Source organism: Dermacentor silvarum, chromosome 11 (genome assembly GCF_013339745.2).
Source record: "Dermacentor silvarum isolate Dsil-2018 chromosome 11, BIME_Dsil_1.4, whole genome shotgun sequence".
Classification (NCBI taxonomy): Eukaryota; Metazoa; Arthropoda; class Arachnida; order Ixodida; family Ixodidae; genus Dermacentor; species Dermacentor silvarum.
This window is the reverse complement of record NC_051164.1, coordinates 25,941,013-25,959,893: the sequence shown is the minus strand read 5'-3', so window position 1 is coordinate 25,959,893 and position 18,881 is coordinate 25,941,013. Positions and strand designations below refer to the sequence as shown.

Here is an 18,881-nt window from a genome sequence, read left to right as displayed (position 1 = left end):
GGGTTCTTTAACTAAAGATACCCAGGTGGTTAAAAATTAATTCGGAGTCCCCCACTACGGCGTGCTTCAGATGATATCAGACTGTTGTTTCGGCACGTAATACCCAAAATTTAGTTTAATGTCTTTGCGTTGTTATTTATCAAGTTATACCTGTACCAACTTGTAAAGAAACATACATATTTTCACGTAATCATTTTAGAAGTATTCTAGGAAGCATTTTTATTAATTCATTCATTCTTGTATAACAAACGCACACAACAAAATACACAGGCGAGCATACATGTCTGAAAGCTCTGGGCTGCACTTTCTGCATTGTCGCATTTGCTTTTCTTGCAGACCCTGGACGTCCAAACGGGCATCGGTACGCTCGAACACAAAGTTATTCGTACTGCCCAAGTTTGCAGTGCCAGTCAAATATAGACACATAACAGATCGGCGTTGCTCGGTAGCGCTTTAATTGAAAGATCGACAAACAACCGTCACGATTAAATTAGTTTAAGCTTCTCCGATCGGTGCCCAGCTGTTGCGTACCCTGTCGACCGCTTCGTATCATGCTGTGGCGGTTGTAAAAACCCGCAGTTGTCTTCTCGCAACACTCGTACCATCCCGGGAAACCAGACACGCGCGCGGTGTCATGCGATGCGTTGTGGAGTATGCATCCGTATGCATCCGCTATATGCTACGTCAGAGACCAGTTCGACACAATTTTGCCTTCGGCTGCACCGTTCAGCAGAAGAACAAAACCTTCGCCGTTGTCTGCAAAGTCATATCTCTGCAGCAGCCGCTGTAGCACCACGTGAATCGAGCGCAGGAAACTGAAAGCGCAGCCTGCGAGCGCGCGCACGCATATGAATGGATATCGAAACTCGCAATCGCACATGCGGCTGCGGTGCTCACCCCATAGGCGTTCCGCTCCTCGGTTCGACCAGGTTTCCAAGACAACGGCCATGGTGATGCCAGTGGTCTCTGCTGATGGGCTGGCTGGCTTAATGTGTTGAGGGGGCGTCGTCGTCTTTCAAAAGTGGAGCTGCGGGACCGCTGCACGCAAGGTCTGCGCTCACTTGCACCAGCGCGCGCGAGCAGCGCGCGCATGAGAAACAACGCCCCCAGCGATGGCTGCGGCCCCGTGCGGACGGCGCTGGAACTCAGCTCCGCTCCGTCTTATGCAAGCGCTACAAGGTGGCGCTAAACGCTGTGCGGCTTTCGAGATGTTAAACATCGTTAACCAGCGCAAAAAACGACATCGGACGACAGCGAGAAGCACAACGCTAGTTAAGGCTGTCGTGCGATGTCGATTTTGCGCTAGTTAATGATGTGTCACTTCTGGAATAAGCGCCAATAAGCACAAGCTAGCTGAACTGTATGATTTTTTTTCAGCGGCAACTCCCAATCTCAAGGGCTGTGCTTCTACCTACTTCTAATGTATTGCCGGTGCCCCAGGTGCCGTTGTAGAAGAAAAAAAAGAAAAAGATGAAACATGTAATGGCTGTCATGTTTTTAGAACGAACGCACATAGCCTTCTTTATACTTTTTTACAAGTATAAAGCACGCTATGGAACGCATCGCACGTTTCTTAGGAACATTACCAGTACCACTAACTAGACACTACAGGGACTAGGGCCAGAAGTGTAGACAGTAGACGACACGCACAAACCGTTTGCTTAACAATGGAAAGCGCGATGTTAGGCAATGTGCATTCAATGTATTGTGGTCTCCGAGATTGGCGCGCTCTTGGAGATGACGAGGCAATTGCAACACAGAGCGCGAAGGAGCGAACTGCTGAAAAATAGGTACAGGCAAAGACAAAGAATATCCTGTTTAGCGCTGTTGAGTAACGATTTAACGTTGTTTTGCCGTCACAGTAGACTGCATAATGGTTATTTCTTTACGAAAAGCATTGTGTGGTAAAGGTGGCTGTGTTTCGCGGGCATAGATGACTGAAAAAAAGCATGCAGAAACTTCACTGGAGTTGTCTAAATATGCGCAAGCAGACCCCCAGACTTCAGTTGGCCAACCCCAAATTTCAAGTTTGCTTTCCCCCAAAATTTTAGGTTGGCCAACTTTCAAATTTCGGTTGACTCACCCCCAAATATCAGTTGGTACACCTCAAATTTCAAGTTGGTCCACCCCCAGATGTTAAGTTGACCAACCCCAAATTTCAAGTAGAGCCACCCCCAAATTTCATCTTGAGTATAACTTGAAGCAGCGCGACGAAGACGAGGACAAGAATCGAAAACAAGCACAACAGAACGAGCGCTGTTGTGTTTGTTTTTGATTCGATCTTGTCCTCGTCTTCGTCGCGCTGCTTCAAGTTATACTCAAGATGAACCAACTCATCCAAATCAAGTTGTTACCCAAATTTCAGTTAGCCCACCTCTAACATGAGCTTCCCCATGCATTTTCTATGGGGCCCTATGTATCGCTATGGGTATTCTCTGTGATTATTTTTGTGTTTAATTTGTTCCTTTTGCTTATAAAGCTACGGATCATCTACATTTACACTACCATAATAAATAAATTTCTTAACTTTGCAAATTAGGCATTTTTGTGCAGATACAAGGCATTACAGTTCTCGCGTGACAGGGCTGGGGTACTCTCCAAAGAATGCTTACGCATTAAAAGCCTGCGTCGCGAGCTGTTCATTGGCATCTGGGCAAGAACCGGTGCGCTAAACAACTGCCGCTAAACTCCGCTACTGCAAGAAACTAGAATCGGTTCGAAGTGGCGCAGGAGCGGCGTTGGGGTGATCCGGCTACGACTGTGTGCGAGGTTGCAAAGACGTTCCTAACACTGAACAAAGTGAGAAGCGGAGCTGTCAGAAGCGCTTGTTAAGGTGGTGTAATCATATTTTTCTTTGCGATCACCTCCTCTGGTCAACTGTTTGCTAATGATAGCGTCGCCGTTGGACCTGAACTCGACACGACTTGCATTTGACATGTCATCACAGGTATGAAAGCCTTCCGGTGTGCTACAACTATGTGTCTGCGACCCATTAGTTGGTAACTTGGTATAGAGACTACGACCACTGTACATGCTGTTGACTTCGTGCATGGTGTGGGCGCTCGGAAAGCCAGAAGTGTCGAGGCTGCTGATCACCAACAATTTAGAGAATGCGGAAGCCAAAGTTCCCGACGCCTGCCTCTAATCCAGAAACGGGTCTCCTTGCTGTTAGCAACATTCGAACAATAGAAGCTGCTCTTTGAAACCCCTGACATTTTTCAGTTCCCACTGAGCAAGCTCGCATGCCTTTCACGGTCGTTTTTTTACCAAGTCAGCTTCAAAAGCATTGGCGTCCTCCGCGCACACCGAGCTATTTTATGTCATGTGACGATGCTCCCTACAGCCAAGACATATCAGGCGTGTCTTTTGGATCGCTCAAATTTGCTTGCGGCCGACATAATCACCCCAATTGGCTGCTGCACTTCAATTTTATGCAATCGAAGGATCGAATCGTGCCAACTCGTCTGTATGAATTCATACAAGCTGTCAACATCATAGTTTACATATGATAGAGGACAACCCTTCAGCTGAGCTTGCGAAGATAATATGGCTGATCTTCCGAAATTCTTTGCTGTCAACCAATTGGCAAAACAAACAAAGCACTCATCGCTTTCAATGTACCATCGCTTTTACGCACAGTTACCGTCCAAAGCATAATAATGACCGTCTATGCCTATAAACCACAACGTGTCATGATCACTGCGCATCACTGTATCGGCTGCAGCGAAGGCATCTGTCCAAACTGCGCTACACCAAAATATGATGTGTGGTTCTGTGAAGAATGAAGATCATCAATCCATAACTATGCCTCCATGTGTGAATTGTAGAGGTGTACACATGGCAGGCCCGTAGCCAAGGGGGGGGGGGGGGGGGACGCCCCCCCCCCCCCCCCCCCGAAATTTTTATTCTTCCGTGCCCATGTCCTACGGCGCTGAGTACATCGGCCGAACGGGCCGCCGCGTAAGCAACCCGGACCATCACAAACGTGCAGGGGACGCCGCACCCGATAGTCGGCACTCGTTAAACAGAGAGGGGTGGTTGTGTCCCCCCCCCCCCCCCCTTTTCTTCAGCCACAACTCTACGCACGGTCCGCTTCGCGCTGTCATGCTGTCGACTATTAATAAAATAGTATTTAAAAAGTCACTTAATTTACATACTGCAATTTTTACCGAAAATAATTACTGAAAAATAGGTGCTTGCCTCAAATAGTCAAGGTCTTCAGCAAGTGCCCCCCCCCCCCCCCTCCCCCGAAAAATATTCCTGGCTACGGGCCTGACACATGGCAACAAACATCATATGTAGAGGCCACAAATAGCCCAAAATAGCACTTGTAAAACAAGGAACATTCTCAAATTGGATACGAACCGGTTCAACTTTTGAGGACTACCTTGGTGCCCTTTTTTCCAGAAATACTTACTTCTAATTCGAAATCAGGAAATGCATCCATCTAAATTTTCACTCAGTTAAGCTAACATAGACCAAATGCAGAGTTTGCAACCAGCCCAAACTATGCAGATACTGCCAAAGTTGAAAGAATCGTTCATTGAGACCACCATGGAAGAAGTGATTCTCATACCGTAAGAACAACTTGCAAAACAAATACGCAACAGGTCATGCAAGTGATAAATCAGAAAATATTTCCACAGCTCAGACATCTCGTGGGAGTACACGTCACCATGTCTGCATTGATGACGATGCTGGCTAACAGCCTTAGTGATGCCCTTCAAACTCGCCTTCAGCTTACTCCTCTACCTACCAAATGCAATCGTGATAAACTTGCTATCGTCTTGAAACGTGAATTCGATTCTTCAGTGTAACTGTCATGAGTTGTGCTCCCCAGAACCATAACTCTTTATGGACCTTCAGCAAACCCGTACCATAGCCCTTGAAGAAATCAATGACTCCTGCTAGGTTGTATCGATTATCACAATCCTACGCAGAAGGAAAGGAAGCCTCGATAAAGTGTCTGGCATAATATCTACCATGCTAATGGTGCACACAGCACACAGTAGTGCACTTAGCGCTCGAGCACAATGAGAAATAACTTTATAAAGCAAGAGAGAGAGAAAGGTGAAAGTAAAAGAATAAAGGCAGGGACAGAATAAAAAGAAAACTAGTTTGCTACCACAAACACGGGAGGGCGAAATGGAAACGTACAAAGGAAAGAAAGGTTGACCGAGAGGCACATGCATACGATCACAGTCAGTCACAATCACTACAGATGATTGCAGCAGAGGATAAACACCAGTCAGTGCTAAAGTCGCGTGTGCAGGTATGTTGTCCTTAAGAATTGCAACGATGCTTTCGTAGCCCTCTCCAGTGAAAACATACGAGGTCATCCTTTTAAAATTTCTTTTGACACTGAAAAAGGTCTCCCCGCGACTCCAGTCCTTACGGGCTGTGTTGTAATCCATGCCAATACGGTTCAGGCAAAAGATTTGGTTAAAGTTACCCCTATAGCCATGGATGACGGAACTTCCGGAAACAATTCTGGGAGATGTGCTCAGCGGTCCCTTTAGTACCAAAACTTATTTGTGACTCTTCAAGTAATCCCAGCTGAACAATTGGAGCTACTTCATGCGCCAACGACAATTTCTCTCAAGAAGCCTAAACAAGGCTGGTAGATGTCGAACTATAATTATTCATTTAAACGGCATGGAAGGCAAACACTAAATCAGTTCAGACTGATGAGTATTCCTTGAAAACTTAATTTCATTAACTTTGCGTTAATAGTTTGATTACGAAATGCGAAAATGAAGGGCAGAGTTCCATTTCATGAATTTATTTTTTACCTGTAAACATACCTGCAAACTATTTTTACTTGTAAACATTGAACTAGGCCCCAGCATATGCCGTCTTAATCTATGACATCACGGTCAGATGATGCTCGAACTTCAAGCTAAAGTCGCAACCCGTCTTTCGTTATTGTGGCTTTTCTGGCTTGGCAAACCTCACCTCAGAAGGAGAGTGGCTTTCTTTGGTAGTGTAGAATGTTAATTTACTAATACAGTTGAGGGTGAAATCCTTTTTGTCTTTTGTGTTTCTTTAAGACCTTGCATTTGCTGGCGATTTCGGTTGTCCGATTTACGTTTTGTAGCTAAGCACTTTACATTCAAGAAATAACTTTATGCGCACAATATGAGGACTGAGAAGAGGCTAAGACACACGAGCGCAGTGAAGGCCTTTCGAAGCGCAAGTCACCACAAACTACTAATGCCACTCAGTCTTCCACAAGTTAAAACAAAGTTGAGGTTATTCCGTACATGCACGGCATTTCGCGTCGACTGAAAAGGATCGGCCGGCACGCCAATGTAAAAGTGTTGTTTTTTCCGCTTCCGATAAACTGCAATCTTTGTGCAGATTGATCAGGGTGTGTGCCCCCAAAGAGGTTGTCTGCAAAAACAGACATCAGTCAAAGTTCGTTGACTGTGCGGAAGGAGTCGTTTACAATCTGCCTTTGAACTGTGGGACCCACTATGTTGGTCAGAGCGGTCGGTGTCTTAACGAGAGGCTTCGGGAGCATCACTACAATGTGTTACCAATGAGAGGGGGGTTTCTGGATGCGCACTGCAGAAATTGCATGCGTAATCAGGCATATGCCACAAATAAGGCCAAGTGTAGTCCGCTATACAGTGCCTGCTCAAGTGTTAGCAAAAATCATAATCAGTAAACCCGCGAAATCATCGAAGCGGAATTGATTGACCGGTTTGGTGACACTTGTGCGTCAAAAGCACCATCTATCGCCCTTTCTAGGAAGGAGCTGTCTTTCTTGCGTAAAGATTGAAATTTTCTGCAGGCGGCGCACACGTGATGTGTCACGGTTTTGCTATTTCTGTGGTTGCTTGCTTCCAAATAAAACACTGTTTGCGCTCGTGTGTCTTAGCTTCCTCTCTCTCCTTGTCTTGTGCGCATAAATTTCTTTCCTGTCTTACGAACATGCCCAAACAGTCACCTTAGTTTACATGTAAGATGACTGGAGCCAGTGCTGACTTTAATGTGATAGCATTATACAGCACAGTCACTGGCCTTTATTGTTGGCTTTGATGCAAAATATAGTGAGCTAATCCTGGAGGCAGTGTGGTCAAAGACGTTCGAGTTGCTATAGAGTGTACCTATTTTTATTTTTCTATGTAAGCAGTGTTCATGCACCTCCTTGAAATTCTTCAAAACCACCGAATTTGGAAAAATAGATTTAAGGGCCTTAAAACTCATTGAAATCACATGCGCTCCTTGAATTCCCCGAAAACTGTGGTTGGGGACGGCTTTCAAACATTCAAGGTAACTAACTCAGCATCGGTGCTATGCCATAGGCACTGTCTATCGGGAAACGATTATTGATATTTTATTTTCAGAGGGACGCAAGACTATGCATCGTTACATATGTCCACAGTCACCAACGAAAACCTTGTTAATGCGATTAGCATTCATAGGATAGTTCACGCACTTTCCGGTGTCCGTCCGTCCGCCCGTCCGTCCGTTTTATCTATATATTTATCTATCTGTTCATCCATCTGTCCGTTTCTGTTTTCCCACAAACTTGAGTCGGTGGGTAATCTATGGTCTAATGAATAGAGTATCAGGGTGCTGTGCTGAGAGAAATTGCAGGTTCGGAATCAAACCGTCGCACCAATTATGGTCTCTGGGTGTGTGCCACTCGGCATGAGCCGCTCTTCAATGAACCTCTATGACACCATTTTGGGTCACTGGGAAATATGTGGCACCAGGTATGTGAGCATTTGGTACTGTCTAAACTGATTTAGTGTTTCTGTTTAGTGTCCCTGTAAAGCACCAAGATACCCGGCGTCGACTAAGTCGGTATGGCGCTCGACAATCTTGCCTCAAGGATCTGGGGCACCATTCCCGAGTGATCACTTTCGGAAATGCGGTGCCTTTCACGAGATAACTTGACACCCGATACGTCCAAGTAAACGGTGGAAACCGTTGATGGCATTGTGCTAAGATAGTGGCACAGTGCCAGGAGCGTTTTCGGGCTTTTCGATCGACGCGTCTGGTGCCCAGTCGTGTTTGCCAAGTGTGCCGGCGCCGAGTGCGAAAGTGATCGCTCGGGAATGGCATCCTTGGCCTCCGCCTGTGAGAAATATGAAATCGTAGGAAATGTAACATCATCAGTCCGCCTCTAGAGCCAGCGAAATTACTACTGTCCAGCACTAGGAGCGCTGGCCGCGGGCAGAGGGAGTGAGTGACGAAAACTTTATTTCGAATCAGAACGATTCGCGTCCGGCGAGTCAGAGGGCTGGGGCACCCGCTGAAGTTACGAGCAAGAGTTATTGTCTCCCGGTGGCTTCCTTGGCCGGCTGGACGGCCCAGAGCTGGTCTTCCAGGTTCGAGCTGAGCAGCGCGGCCTGCCATCGCGCGCTGAGGCTGTCGGTAGAGGTCTCGCTCGCATTATCGTGTAGTAGTCCCTGGCATTCCTCTAGCGAGGCTCTGGTGCCACACACTTTGCATCCATCTGTTGTGTATATTTCTGGATAAATTACGTGCATTAGTATCGGACTCTTGTATGATTTGGTTTGTTGTTGTCACCATTAGACAGCTTGCGATCTGTGGAGTTGTGGGCAGAATTTCATTTTTCCTTCACTGGATGCTTCAAGTTAGTGCGACTGCATCGTAAAAGCGCCGTAAACATCCTTTTATCGACTGCCTCTGATGCTGGTTATTGTTTTTTCGTGGGCTATTCTAAGTTACCCGCTTGTAAAGAATCTATCGCGCAAGAAATGTATTGCGCATGCGCACTGCAAAGATTTTCATGTAGAGACTTGCGCTTTAATGAGAAGCCGCTTAGATCAACAAAGTTGCAGTTTCGCCAGAAAGGCGAAGCATCAATTGCGATAGCAAATTAGTAGAGGGCTATACGGAGTAAGGATGGAAGTTTTATCGGCTGTATAAACTTGGGCACACTCTTTTACTAACTGAATTAACAAGCGTGGTGTCAGCGCGCACAAGCAAACATGAATAGATCACACTCCGTGAACGCAGACAGCCGCTGTCAAAACGCTGGCGTGAGCAAGCGTGGCGGGAGCAGCGAGCGAAGATTCGTGCGGTCTATCGCTTCAACGATAACAGCGGCCAAAGCAGAGCGCATACGAATTAAGGTAGAAGCCGTGTGGAAATCGCTTTCAAGATACGGTGCGCGCGACAGCCCGGAGCCGCGCGTAGCACAAGTACGCAGTTACTGGCAGAGTAGAAGCCGCACCCCCTCCCTCCCGCACTGACTTCCTGCTTTCCTCCTTTCGCGTGGGAGATTGAGTCGCCAGTTCCCCTTGCGCCCGGTCGCAAGATACGCGTTTGGTTCCGCAGATAAACTTCACCTCCCCTCCCTCCCTCCCATCCCCCCTCGGCCTTTCGCACGAGGGAAGACATCTCGTTTGCTCTCCGCCGTGCTTTCGCTTTCCGTGAAAGCGCGCGTCCCTCGCGCGCTTTCACTCGCCCAGATGCAGCATACGGCGTGCGGCTACGATTTTATCGCCGTTGGACTTTATACGAAACCTCACGGCGACGGTGACGACGACGCCGACGGCAGAAATCAGCTTAGAGTGTCCATATAATTGCTATCGCAATAAAACAAAAGCCTTCCGCAAGCGTAGAATATGTTCTGCTTCTCGTGGAGACACGCAGACCGGCCACTAGACTGAGGGTGCCGGTGCCGGTAGGCATACATGTCTGATAGTGTGAAGGTTAGCAAGGATGAACAAAAAGCTTGACTATCCTCGGACTTTGCGTATTCTTGAAGGCTACTCTTAAAGTGGAACGTGCCGGAAGTTCTATGAAGTCATCAACCTTCTTAACCAGCATAAAAGAGACATCAAGGTTCTTAAGAAGCTTGAAAATTGACCGAGAACGAATCATTGATGCTGAAAGGCAGTTACAGGAAACCGTGGGTTAACTACAGTTTTGTGGTACTTTTGTCGCCCACCATGAAGCATTGCTGCGGAAAACTAATGAGCTTGTTTCGATTGATCTTGAACCCACTTCTAAACTCAAATGACGTTGCAGCAATATGCTATCTTCTAGGAAAACAATATAAACGTGAGCTGAAATTGCTCGCTACAGCTGCTAATCAGGCAGGAATAGGTGATTAGCCCGATGTAATAAATTAAAGGAAGAAAGAAACCTGGCCCAATTATGGAGAACACAAAGAAACCTGAAAAAAGTAAAATTCTAAGCAAAACGATGAAATAGACTGCCAGGAATGGTTCTCAAATTTTCTGCCACTTCAATAAAACGATTCTTATCACAGACAACCATGAATCCTACTGTCATCACGAAATTATAACTCCGACAGGGCTTCATAGAGTAAGCTAATAGCGCTAAGATTAAAGCTCCGCAAGAATGTCCAGTCTGCCCAGTCACATAGATCATCCGTTGTGTTTGTAACCCTATATTGTCATTCTGTGAAGGTAAAAATTGATCAATTCCACATGACTTTCTATTTCCTTTTTATTTTACTTTTACTAGCCGAATACATGAAGCAGATTCAGACATGTTTACGAGCCTAACCTACTTATTTTTTTTTTGTCGGCCGTAAAACCAGCGTTGTGCCTTTGTCACTAGTCTTTTTAACAGCAGTGTTGAGCGGGATATGGAAGAATTACCTAGTCGCATGGATGATCCCTAACGTGTCTGCATCTTGATAAATTTTGGTTGGAATGTATATAGGCCCCTAACTGCGCGTTATAAGCAATTTCTGCTCTTTCATTGGATATTTTAACTTTTTCAGCGGGAAAGGGCTTGTTCTTGGAGACGATTTAACCAGTAATGTACTGCACCACAATACCAAACTAAAATTTTTTTCAACTTGATTTTAGGAAAAAATTTTTAACAAGTGTTTCGCTGCGGAAGAAGGAAGTGATGCTACAAAATTTTTAGGATCACTTTGTAGCACTGGATAAAAAAAGAATTCTGGGGTTTTACCTGCCAAAACCACGAAATGATTATGAGGAACGCTGCTGTGGGGGACTCTGGCATAATTTTGACCAACTGGGATTCTTTAACGCCCACCTAAATCTATGTACATGGGCGTTTTTGAATTTAGCTCCTATTGGGATTCTTTAACGCGCACCTAAATCTATGTACACGGGCGTTTTTGAATTTTTCCCCTATTGGGATTCTTTAACGCGCACCTAAATCTATGTACACGGGTGTTTTTGAATTTTGTCCCTATTGAAACGCGGCCGCCGCAGCCGGAATCGAACCCGCAACCTCGAGCTTAGCCGTGCAATGCCATTAGCCACTGGGCTACCTTGGCGGGTGCGTTTACGATAATTTATTGAATGTAATCGATTCTCTAAATCACATATGTTGGCCTAAAATATTGTATTACGGTATATTCTTGATATTTGTTGCCTATGGATGATGTTTTCATGTACAAAGCACCGTAAAGGTTTCGTATTGCAGCGGCAGCACTACGGGGATAAGATAAACAGAAGTGCCGATTCTCCCATTTCCAAGTTCATTTGGCACAACCAACTAATATCCCAGGGATAACAGGTGCTCATTATTGTATCGTGCTCCTGCCTCCGCTCACCTCCTCTATTCTTGGTGGCTTTCAAAAGCACTCTCCTCTCTTTATTCCTTCCCTAGCTATGGATGATAATTATGATAGTTTATTGGCATCTCCTTTAAACCAGGGCTGTGAGAAATAGCCACCTAGCCTGCTTGAGTTATTCTATATGCTATGCGTGCATTTAATTCTACCATTTTTGTACACGCCTTCTTAATGTTTTTTTCCCTCTAAACTTCTGCCTATCTTGTCTGTCTATGCCTTTAACGGATCCGGCTGTATCAATCTCTCCTCTGCTTTTTCCTCATCAATACTCTAAGCGTATTTTGCATATCTCGACTGCTGACCGGTTGATTGTTCCGTCCGCTTTAAATCCAAGCACTTCCGCAAGGTGTACGCTACCTAAGGATCTGACTGGGTGAATACCTTCGCATTCCATTAGGATGTGCTGACTGGTCTTCGAATTTTTGCTGCACCAGCTACATGCTCCATGTTGTTGCGAATATTTGCTCTGGTATGTTTTTGTCCTCAGGAAACCAGCTCGAACCTCCAATAGCTAGGCACTGCCCTTTGTGTTATCACACAGATTTTGCCTTCTAATTTATTTCTTCCGATTCTTGTAAATCTCCAAGGTTTTTTGTTTCCATTCTTTGCATCGAATTCACTGTCTCCGTTTCTCTCACTTTCATTTTGTGACTCGTGGTTGTCTAATAAATAAATAAATAAATAAATAAATATACACTTTCAATTACCCGGTACTTGGTTGCCAACTTTCTTGACCGCTTCCTCCATTCTGTGTCGACGCATCCGGTTTGATCGCGCAGTGCGATGGTGCGCCCCCTATTCTGCAATATTTTTGTTTATGCTCTGCTTCTCTTTTATTTGAAAACGAGGAAATGTGATGGCACAGTAATGATGACAGCGCAAACTGTACTATCGCGATGAAAAGAAACGCGAACCACGGAAAGCGTGGCTTTTGGCACAGTCAACGCTAGTGCGAGGATATTTCAATTTCAATTCAATTTTTATTCACAACACACATACAAAGTTGTGTTGAAGGCTCCCCTGGCAAAAAAAGCTGTAAGCATACAACTTGACGGAGGCCAGGGGGGCCAATAATCGGCAGCAGTGTCAATGCATTAGTAATAGCATTAAATGACAATACATGAAGACACATAAATAAAACCCTATAAGCAACAGTCACAACAATAAATACCTACACTATAAGCAAATACATACAAGATATGCAAATACATGCATATACATGCAAATACATGCAAGATATGCAAAATACATGCAAGACGAGATAAATACAGTGTATCAATAAAATTCATCAAATACAAACATATTGCGCAATCGCCCTCGTGAAAACCCAGCATCTTTATTTAAACGTTTTTCAAGTTTATTCAGTAGCACTGGTACATTATGAGTTACATAATGCAAAAGATAATTGGTTCTAGGGCATGGTACCAACCACCTTTCGCGTTCCATTGTCAAACGAATACTGGAACGTTCTACAGGATTAGATATGCTCTTTAGAAATTCAGCAGTTTTTGTTTCTGCAAAATGAAGCTGATGCAAAAGACGGTAGTTGTATGAGTGCTGGATATTAACTATCTTATTTCTCTGAAATAGTTGTTTTGTTGGGTGAAAATAGTCGACAAGGCTTGCACAGCGAATGGCCTTCTTTTGTAAAAGCAAGAGCCTATTAATATTACTTTTTGTTGTTGTGCCCCATATTAATAAACAGAAGTTTAAATGCGATCGAAAGAGTGAATGATAAAGTTGGAAGAGGATTCGAGAGGGGAACATGTGTCGACCCCTGAACAACACGCCAATAGGTGAGGACAGCTTTTTTTTTTTATAACCATGTCGATGTGAGAATTCCACTGCAAATGGTTCGAAAATGTTACGCCTAACACCTCATGTTCTGCCACTACTTCAATAGGATGGGGCCCAATGGTTAAGTTTATGGCAGTAACGGCTTTGTTTTTGGCAGTGAAAATGATGCCCTTAGATTTTTTAGCGTTGATGTGAAGGTAGTTACTAAGCGACCACTCATGTAATTTTGAGAGGGCAGAACTGGTGCGCAGTACTAAGTCGATGTCGTTATCAGCAGTAACAAAAAAGACTAGTGTCATCCGCGTATAAAATAAATTTAGTCTCATTGTCAATTTTATTTAGATCATTAACATATACGTTAAATAAAAAGGGGCCTAGGATGCTGCCCTGAGGAACTCCAGTCGGTAAATTCTTAGGTGTTGATACAAAACCGTTCATCGCCACGCTCTGTTGCCGATTAGTGAGATAAGAATGCAAGAGCGAGTGCGTCACTCCACGGATGCCGTATTGTTGTAGTTTAGTTAACAGTATACCATGATGGAGTGAGTCAAAAGCGTTACTGTAGTCTATGAAAATGCCAAGTGTTAATGCCGTATTGTTGTAGTTTAGTTAACAGTATACCATGATGGAGTGAGTCAAAAGCGTTACTGTAGTCTATGAAAATGCCAAGTGTTAATTGATCCTTTTCGATGCCCTGTCGAATTATTTCCTTTTGCACTAGAGGCGCAGACTCAGTGGACCTACCTTTTGTAAAGCCATGCTGGCAGGCGGACAAGATGTCGCGCTTAGAAAAAAAGCCACTTAGTCGCGATAAAATTATTTTTTCAAGGCCCTTCGAGAAAACAGGCAGCATAGATATCGGCTGATAGTTAAAAATGTCATTTTTGTCGCCACCTTTATGTATCACCGATACACGTGCTTCCTTCATCTTGGAAGGAAAGATACCTGATTCGATAGCAAGATTGAAAATATGTGCCAAGTATGGACAAACAAGATCGAGCACGTGTTTCACTGGCCTTATCTGTAGACAGTCTATGTCGATGGCCTTGCTGTTCCTCAGAGATTTAAACGTTTGGTACACTTCCGAGCAATCTGTTGGTTGAAAAAACGCTATGTCGAGAATATTTGTATCAAGCACGTAAGTGGAATTGATTGAAGGTGCGTGTTTTAGTGGCAATGAGGCATAATGTGCGCTGAAGCGCTCCGATAAATCAGTGCCGGAGAGTGTTTTGCCGTTTAGTGTAATTTCGTTTAGATTATTTTGCCATGAATGCGTTCCCAGTACGTTATTTATAATCGCCCACACACGATCAGGTGTGCGTGTGCTTTGGAAAAGGTGTTCGTAATATTCCTTTTTCGCTTTCTTTAAATCCTTAGTGAGTCGATTTCGGAGCTTCTTAAAAGCCGTCAGAATTGATAGATCCCGCTGTTTTAGAAAATGGCTGTGCAGTTTATTTTTTTGTTTAATCAGACACATCAGATCACGGTTAATCCATGGCTTCCGTAATCGTTTATGTGGTGCAAACAATTTCATAGGAAAGCAGTGTATGTATATTTTACAAAATGCCTTCAAAAACTCATCGTACGCGCTTTCTGCGTCTGTTTTCATTAGTACAGCACTCCAGTCCTTATCTCGTACTTTGGTTCTAAACAGATCCAATGCCGATTGAGTTATTGTTTGGTGAAATATTCTGGGCATGCGCGTATGTTTGTTAGCAACGCAAGAGGTCCAACTCCCATATGCTTTGGCTGTCGCTGTTTTCAGTCGGCGCCACCGTAGCGCTAGAATCTTGTTTCGCCACCACGTGTGCGTTCCGAATGTCAGATATGACTGGCAGATGATAAGCTTTCCTTGCCAATATTCCGTGCTTCCGCGGTTCGCATTTCTTTTCATCGCGATAGTACAGTTTGCGCTGTCATCATTACTGTGCCATCACATTTCCTCGTTTTCAAATAAAAGAGAAGCAGAACAGAAACAAAAATGTTGCAGAATAGGGGGCGCACCATCGCACAGCGCGATCAAACCGGATGTGCCCGCCTGTCAATGGTGATGACGGGACGGCGCGCCCTATACCTTCAGTTATGCTTCGGCCACGCGCTCCGCTGTTCGCGTTTCTTTCCATCGCGATAGCACATCTATTGGGATGGTAAAAGCTCATCTTCAAAAAGAAGGCGTTTGCATTGGATCATGCATCGCTCCCATCATCAGTGATTTGTTTTTAGCAAAACTTCACATATCTGTTTCGGATGTGTTCATTAACACTGACGTATTAGCTGCTTATGATATGTTGACGACTTTTTAATTTTTCTTAACACTGATGCCAGCTCGTACAAGTCTGATGCTTTTTTTTTAATTCTGGACACAGTGAACAAATGGTTTAGACCATTTGAACTAACCCATGAATTTTCCGAGAATGGTGTAATAAGGTTTTTTGATGTCAGGGTATTTTGCACGAAGGGCGTTCTTGCTGGATGTACTACCCATGTGGTGACAAGCCTCTTCTTCCTTTTAACTCCGCGCATTCAAAACTTATAAAACGCGGCATTGTTAGTTCACGTTTCAATAATTCCCTAAGAAAATCCTGCGAACACAAAATGGCCTACAGTTTTCGTGAGCAATCTGAGAGGTTAACTTCGGCAGGCTACCAAATCCTCGTGCAGGTCTCTGTTGCTGAAGGCCTGCTGCGCAGATCTTTGTCAGAGGTAAATGTAAATCCAGATGGACCCACTCGTGATAGGCAAAAAATTGAAGTAATTCCGTACATTCATAGAATCGCGCATAATCTGAAAAAGGGCGCTGAGCATGTAAACGTTGAAGTTGTCTTCTCGGCCCCGGAAAAACTAGGTAACCTATGCAAAATGACCAGTCCCAGGCATCCAGGCCCAAACAAGAATGCCGTATCGCACATCAAAAGAAGCCTATAGATTGCACAGACAACGTCGTTTACCGGATTCCCCTGTCTTGTGGCAAATATTATATCGGACAAACGGGCCGCTGCATAATTGAAAGGCTGAAGGAACACAAGTACAATGTAGACCGCGCAAAACCGGGATGGCTTTCTGCCCACTGCGGCGCATCTGGATGCAGGCCAAGATTTAAAAAAAAAATGTAGTATCGTCACGAAACACAGAGACCGTGTTACACGGGAGATAATCGAAGCGGGAGAATTGAGGGATGGTCGCGTTAGTACCCTCTCGGTCGCTCTCACTGACAGGGAGATCAGATACCTCGGGCTATCACCACGTTGAATTTCGTGTGGTCTTTACGTTGAATTTCGTGTGGTCGTTATGCGCATGGTTGGTGTGCTATTGTATGACTGTATAAGTAGTGATGCTTTCTGAAAAGAAAATAGAGTGTTCGACGTTCAGCGCTCTGTTCTCTCTTCTGTCCCCTTTGGTGGCTTGCGCTGTTAACCTACCTTGAAACACGTTGGCTCGCCGGGACATAGGTTGGAACGCCTTATTAGACGAGTTGGCACTCCGTAGGCATCACCGCGGTTAAGGCATCACCACTGTCGTAGTGGCAGAGACGCGCGGGCTCGCGCTCGTGGTGGCGGGCACTCCTGGCGGTTGCTCACATATCCGAGAGTAAATGCGGCTTTCGTTTGAGCCTGACGCCTCTCACGTATACGCTCCGTCCCATCCGAGGCCTTCACAGCGACGTGGCTTGACCTTTCCTCTGCGTTTTTGCGGGGCCATGTCGACACAGGAGTCACCAAAGCCCGCCAATGGCCAAGGCACCATCGACCCAAAGGAAGCTGCCGATGACAGTTTTCGGTTACCATCATTTTGTCGACTCCGGGTGGCTCCGGCGGCCGCGCGCGCCCGAGCGAGCCGCAGTACCTTGAAATTCATCTGCGTCGGAGACACAGTTCAACGTGCGCTGTGTTTTCGCGGCCGCCCGGAGTAAAACGCCCTCCCCCCACCCTACACTCCCCCCGGACCATTGCGCGCTACGGAAGACGGCGCGCTTCCTTTCCGCTTCCTTCCCTCGCGAGTGCGAGATTGAGTCGCGATCCCCGGTTCACCATCGCACGCTTTCACTCGTACATACATCATACGGCGCGTGGCGACGCCTTTGCCGCCGTTGGACTTTATACGGAACCTCACGGCGACGGCGATGGTAGAATTCGTCGGTAGTGTACATATAATTGCTATAGCAATAAAACTTGGAGGACGATTAGGCTTCGACTTTAAGTGTGAAACGTGACAGCATTCAAAGATCCCTGACTGCTTCTCACGCTTCCTGACAACTGCAGCTTATGTAACCGTAATGTCTACCTCGAAACGCTGCCTGCGAACGCTATGCGCGAAGGCAAGCTTTCTGGTTCTTTTTTTATTTTACCCCGAAGGACGGGCGCCGTCGCTGCGGCGGATGCGCAAAGCTGGATGGTGCTGCAAGGAACAGAGCTGTGCACGCCACTCCCACTAAAGGCAGACCTCAAATGGCAGCTGGAAAATGGGTTTGTGTTTTAGTTCCCGCGTAACAAAATACAATCCGACGCTATCTTTTCTGTAGGCTGTGTGTAAGTCGTACTTTACAAATTTTCTGGCGCATTTTACTTAGCGAAATTCAAGTGGTTTAGTAACGCCTATGCGTCACGCGGAGGGTCCGTGTGGTTCGGGATGATCTTTCGTTTACGGACGACGGCGCCGACACCTCATTTTCAGCGACAGGGCCCTTAACGCTATCGCGCGAAATAAAATAAAAATAAATAAAACATTTCACCGACGATTACGGTACTCCCTAATGCGAATTTTCAGTGCAGCAGTTTATGTGTTTGAATTCGCGATATCTTGTGGCAAAGAATTTGGGTTCTGAAAGACAGGGTGCTCTTGGCGGCGGCGCTGAGCCTCTGCTCGGGCAGGTCGTTTAGCAACAGCGGCAGACGAAGCATTTTCACCGGTTGCGTCGCTCAGCAAGAAAGCGTGGACACTGGAACGCATGGCTCGCGCGGAGCGCATTCTCTAGCGACTGCGGCACCGCAGGCGAAGTGGCGCATGCGCAGTGGCTCCAAAGCCCACAACAGCGCTTTGTTTCCGCGCTAGCCGCATGCCTGGTCACCGCCATAGAGTTAATATAACTGACTCTAGAGGCAAAACTGGGCCGAAAAGGGGGGGGGGGGGGACCGCTAGGGCGCCGCCATTTTGTCGGCGCCATCTTGTAACTCGTCAATGTGTCCAGCGCAATTATTTTTGAGATATGAAAACAAGTATAGGTCGCCTTATTCTGTGTCATAAAAAACGAATACCTGATGGCTTTATGAAGGTGATGTGTGAATATTAAGCTTACAGGAAGCGCTTGCTAACGTAATTTATGCAATTCACGATGTACTCATTCATTCAATAACGCGAGTTTCGATTTCAGATATTTTTTATTTATGTTTTCGGATGAGTGGTAGTTTCATTATGGGTGTTGTGTGGTTTCGTTTGGTGTAGTTTAGCTCAAACATGTGATCGCGCGACGACATAGGTTGACGCGATGGCACCTTCGGCCCTTTTGTGCAAGACTAATAAA

At 45.6% G+C, this 18,881-nt stretch overlaps 1 protein-coding gene across 5 annotated transcripts in view; it reads right to left on the bottom strand.

Moving 5' to 3' along the window:
* LOC119433785 (protein disabled) overlaps positions 1-1,062 on the bottom strand; it is a 109,242-nt gene extending 108,180 nt beyond the window's left edge. For all 5 annotated transcript variants that reach the window (XM_037701038.2, XM_037701039.2, XM_037701043.2 and 2 more), the window contains exon 1: positions 898-1,062. In XM_037701038.2, the coding sequence (XP_037556966.1) occupies positions 898-949 (52 nt within the window). In that variant the 5' untranslated portion in view covers positions 950-1,062. The remainder of the gene's footprint in view (positions 1-897) is intronic.
* Between the last annotated feature and the right edge of the window lie 17,819 nt (positions 1,063-18,881).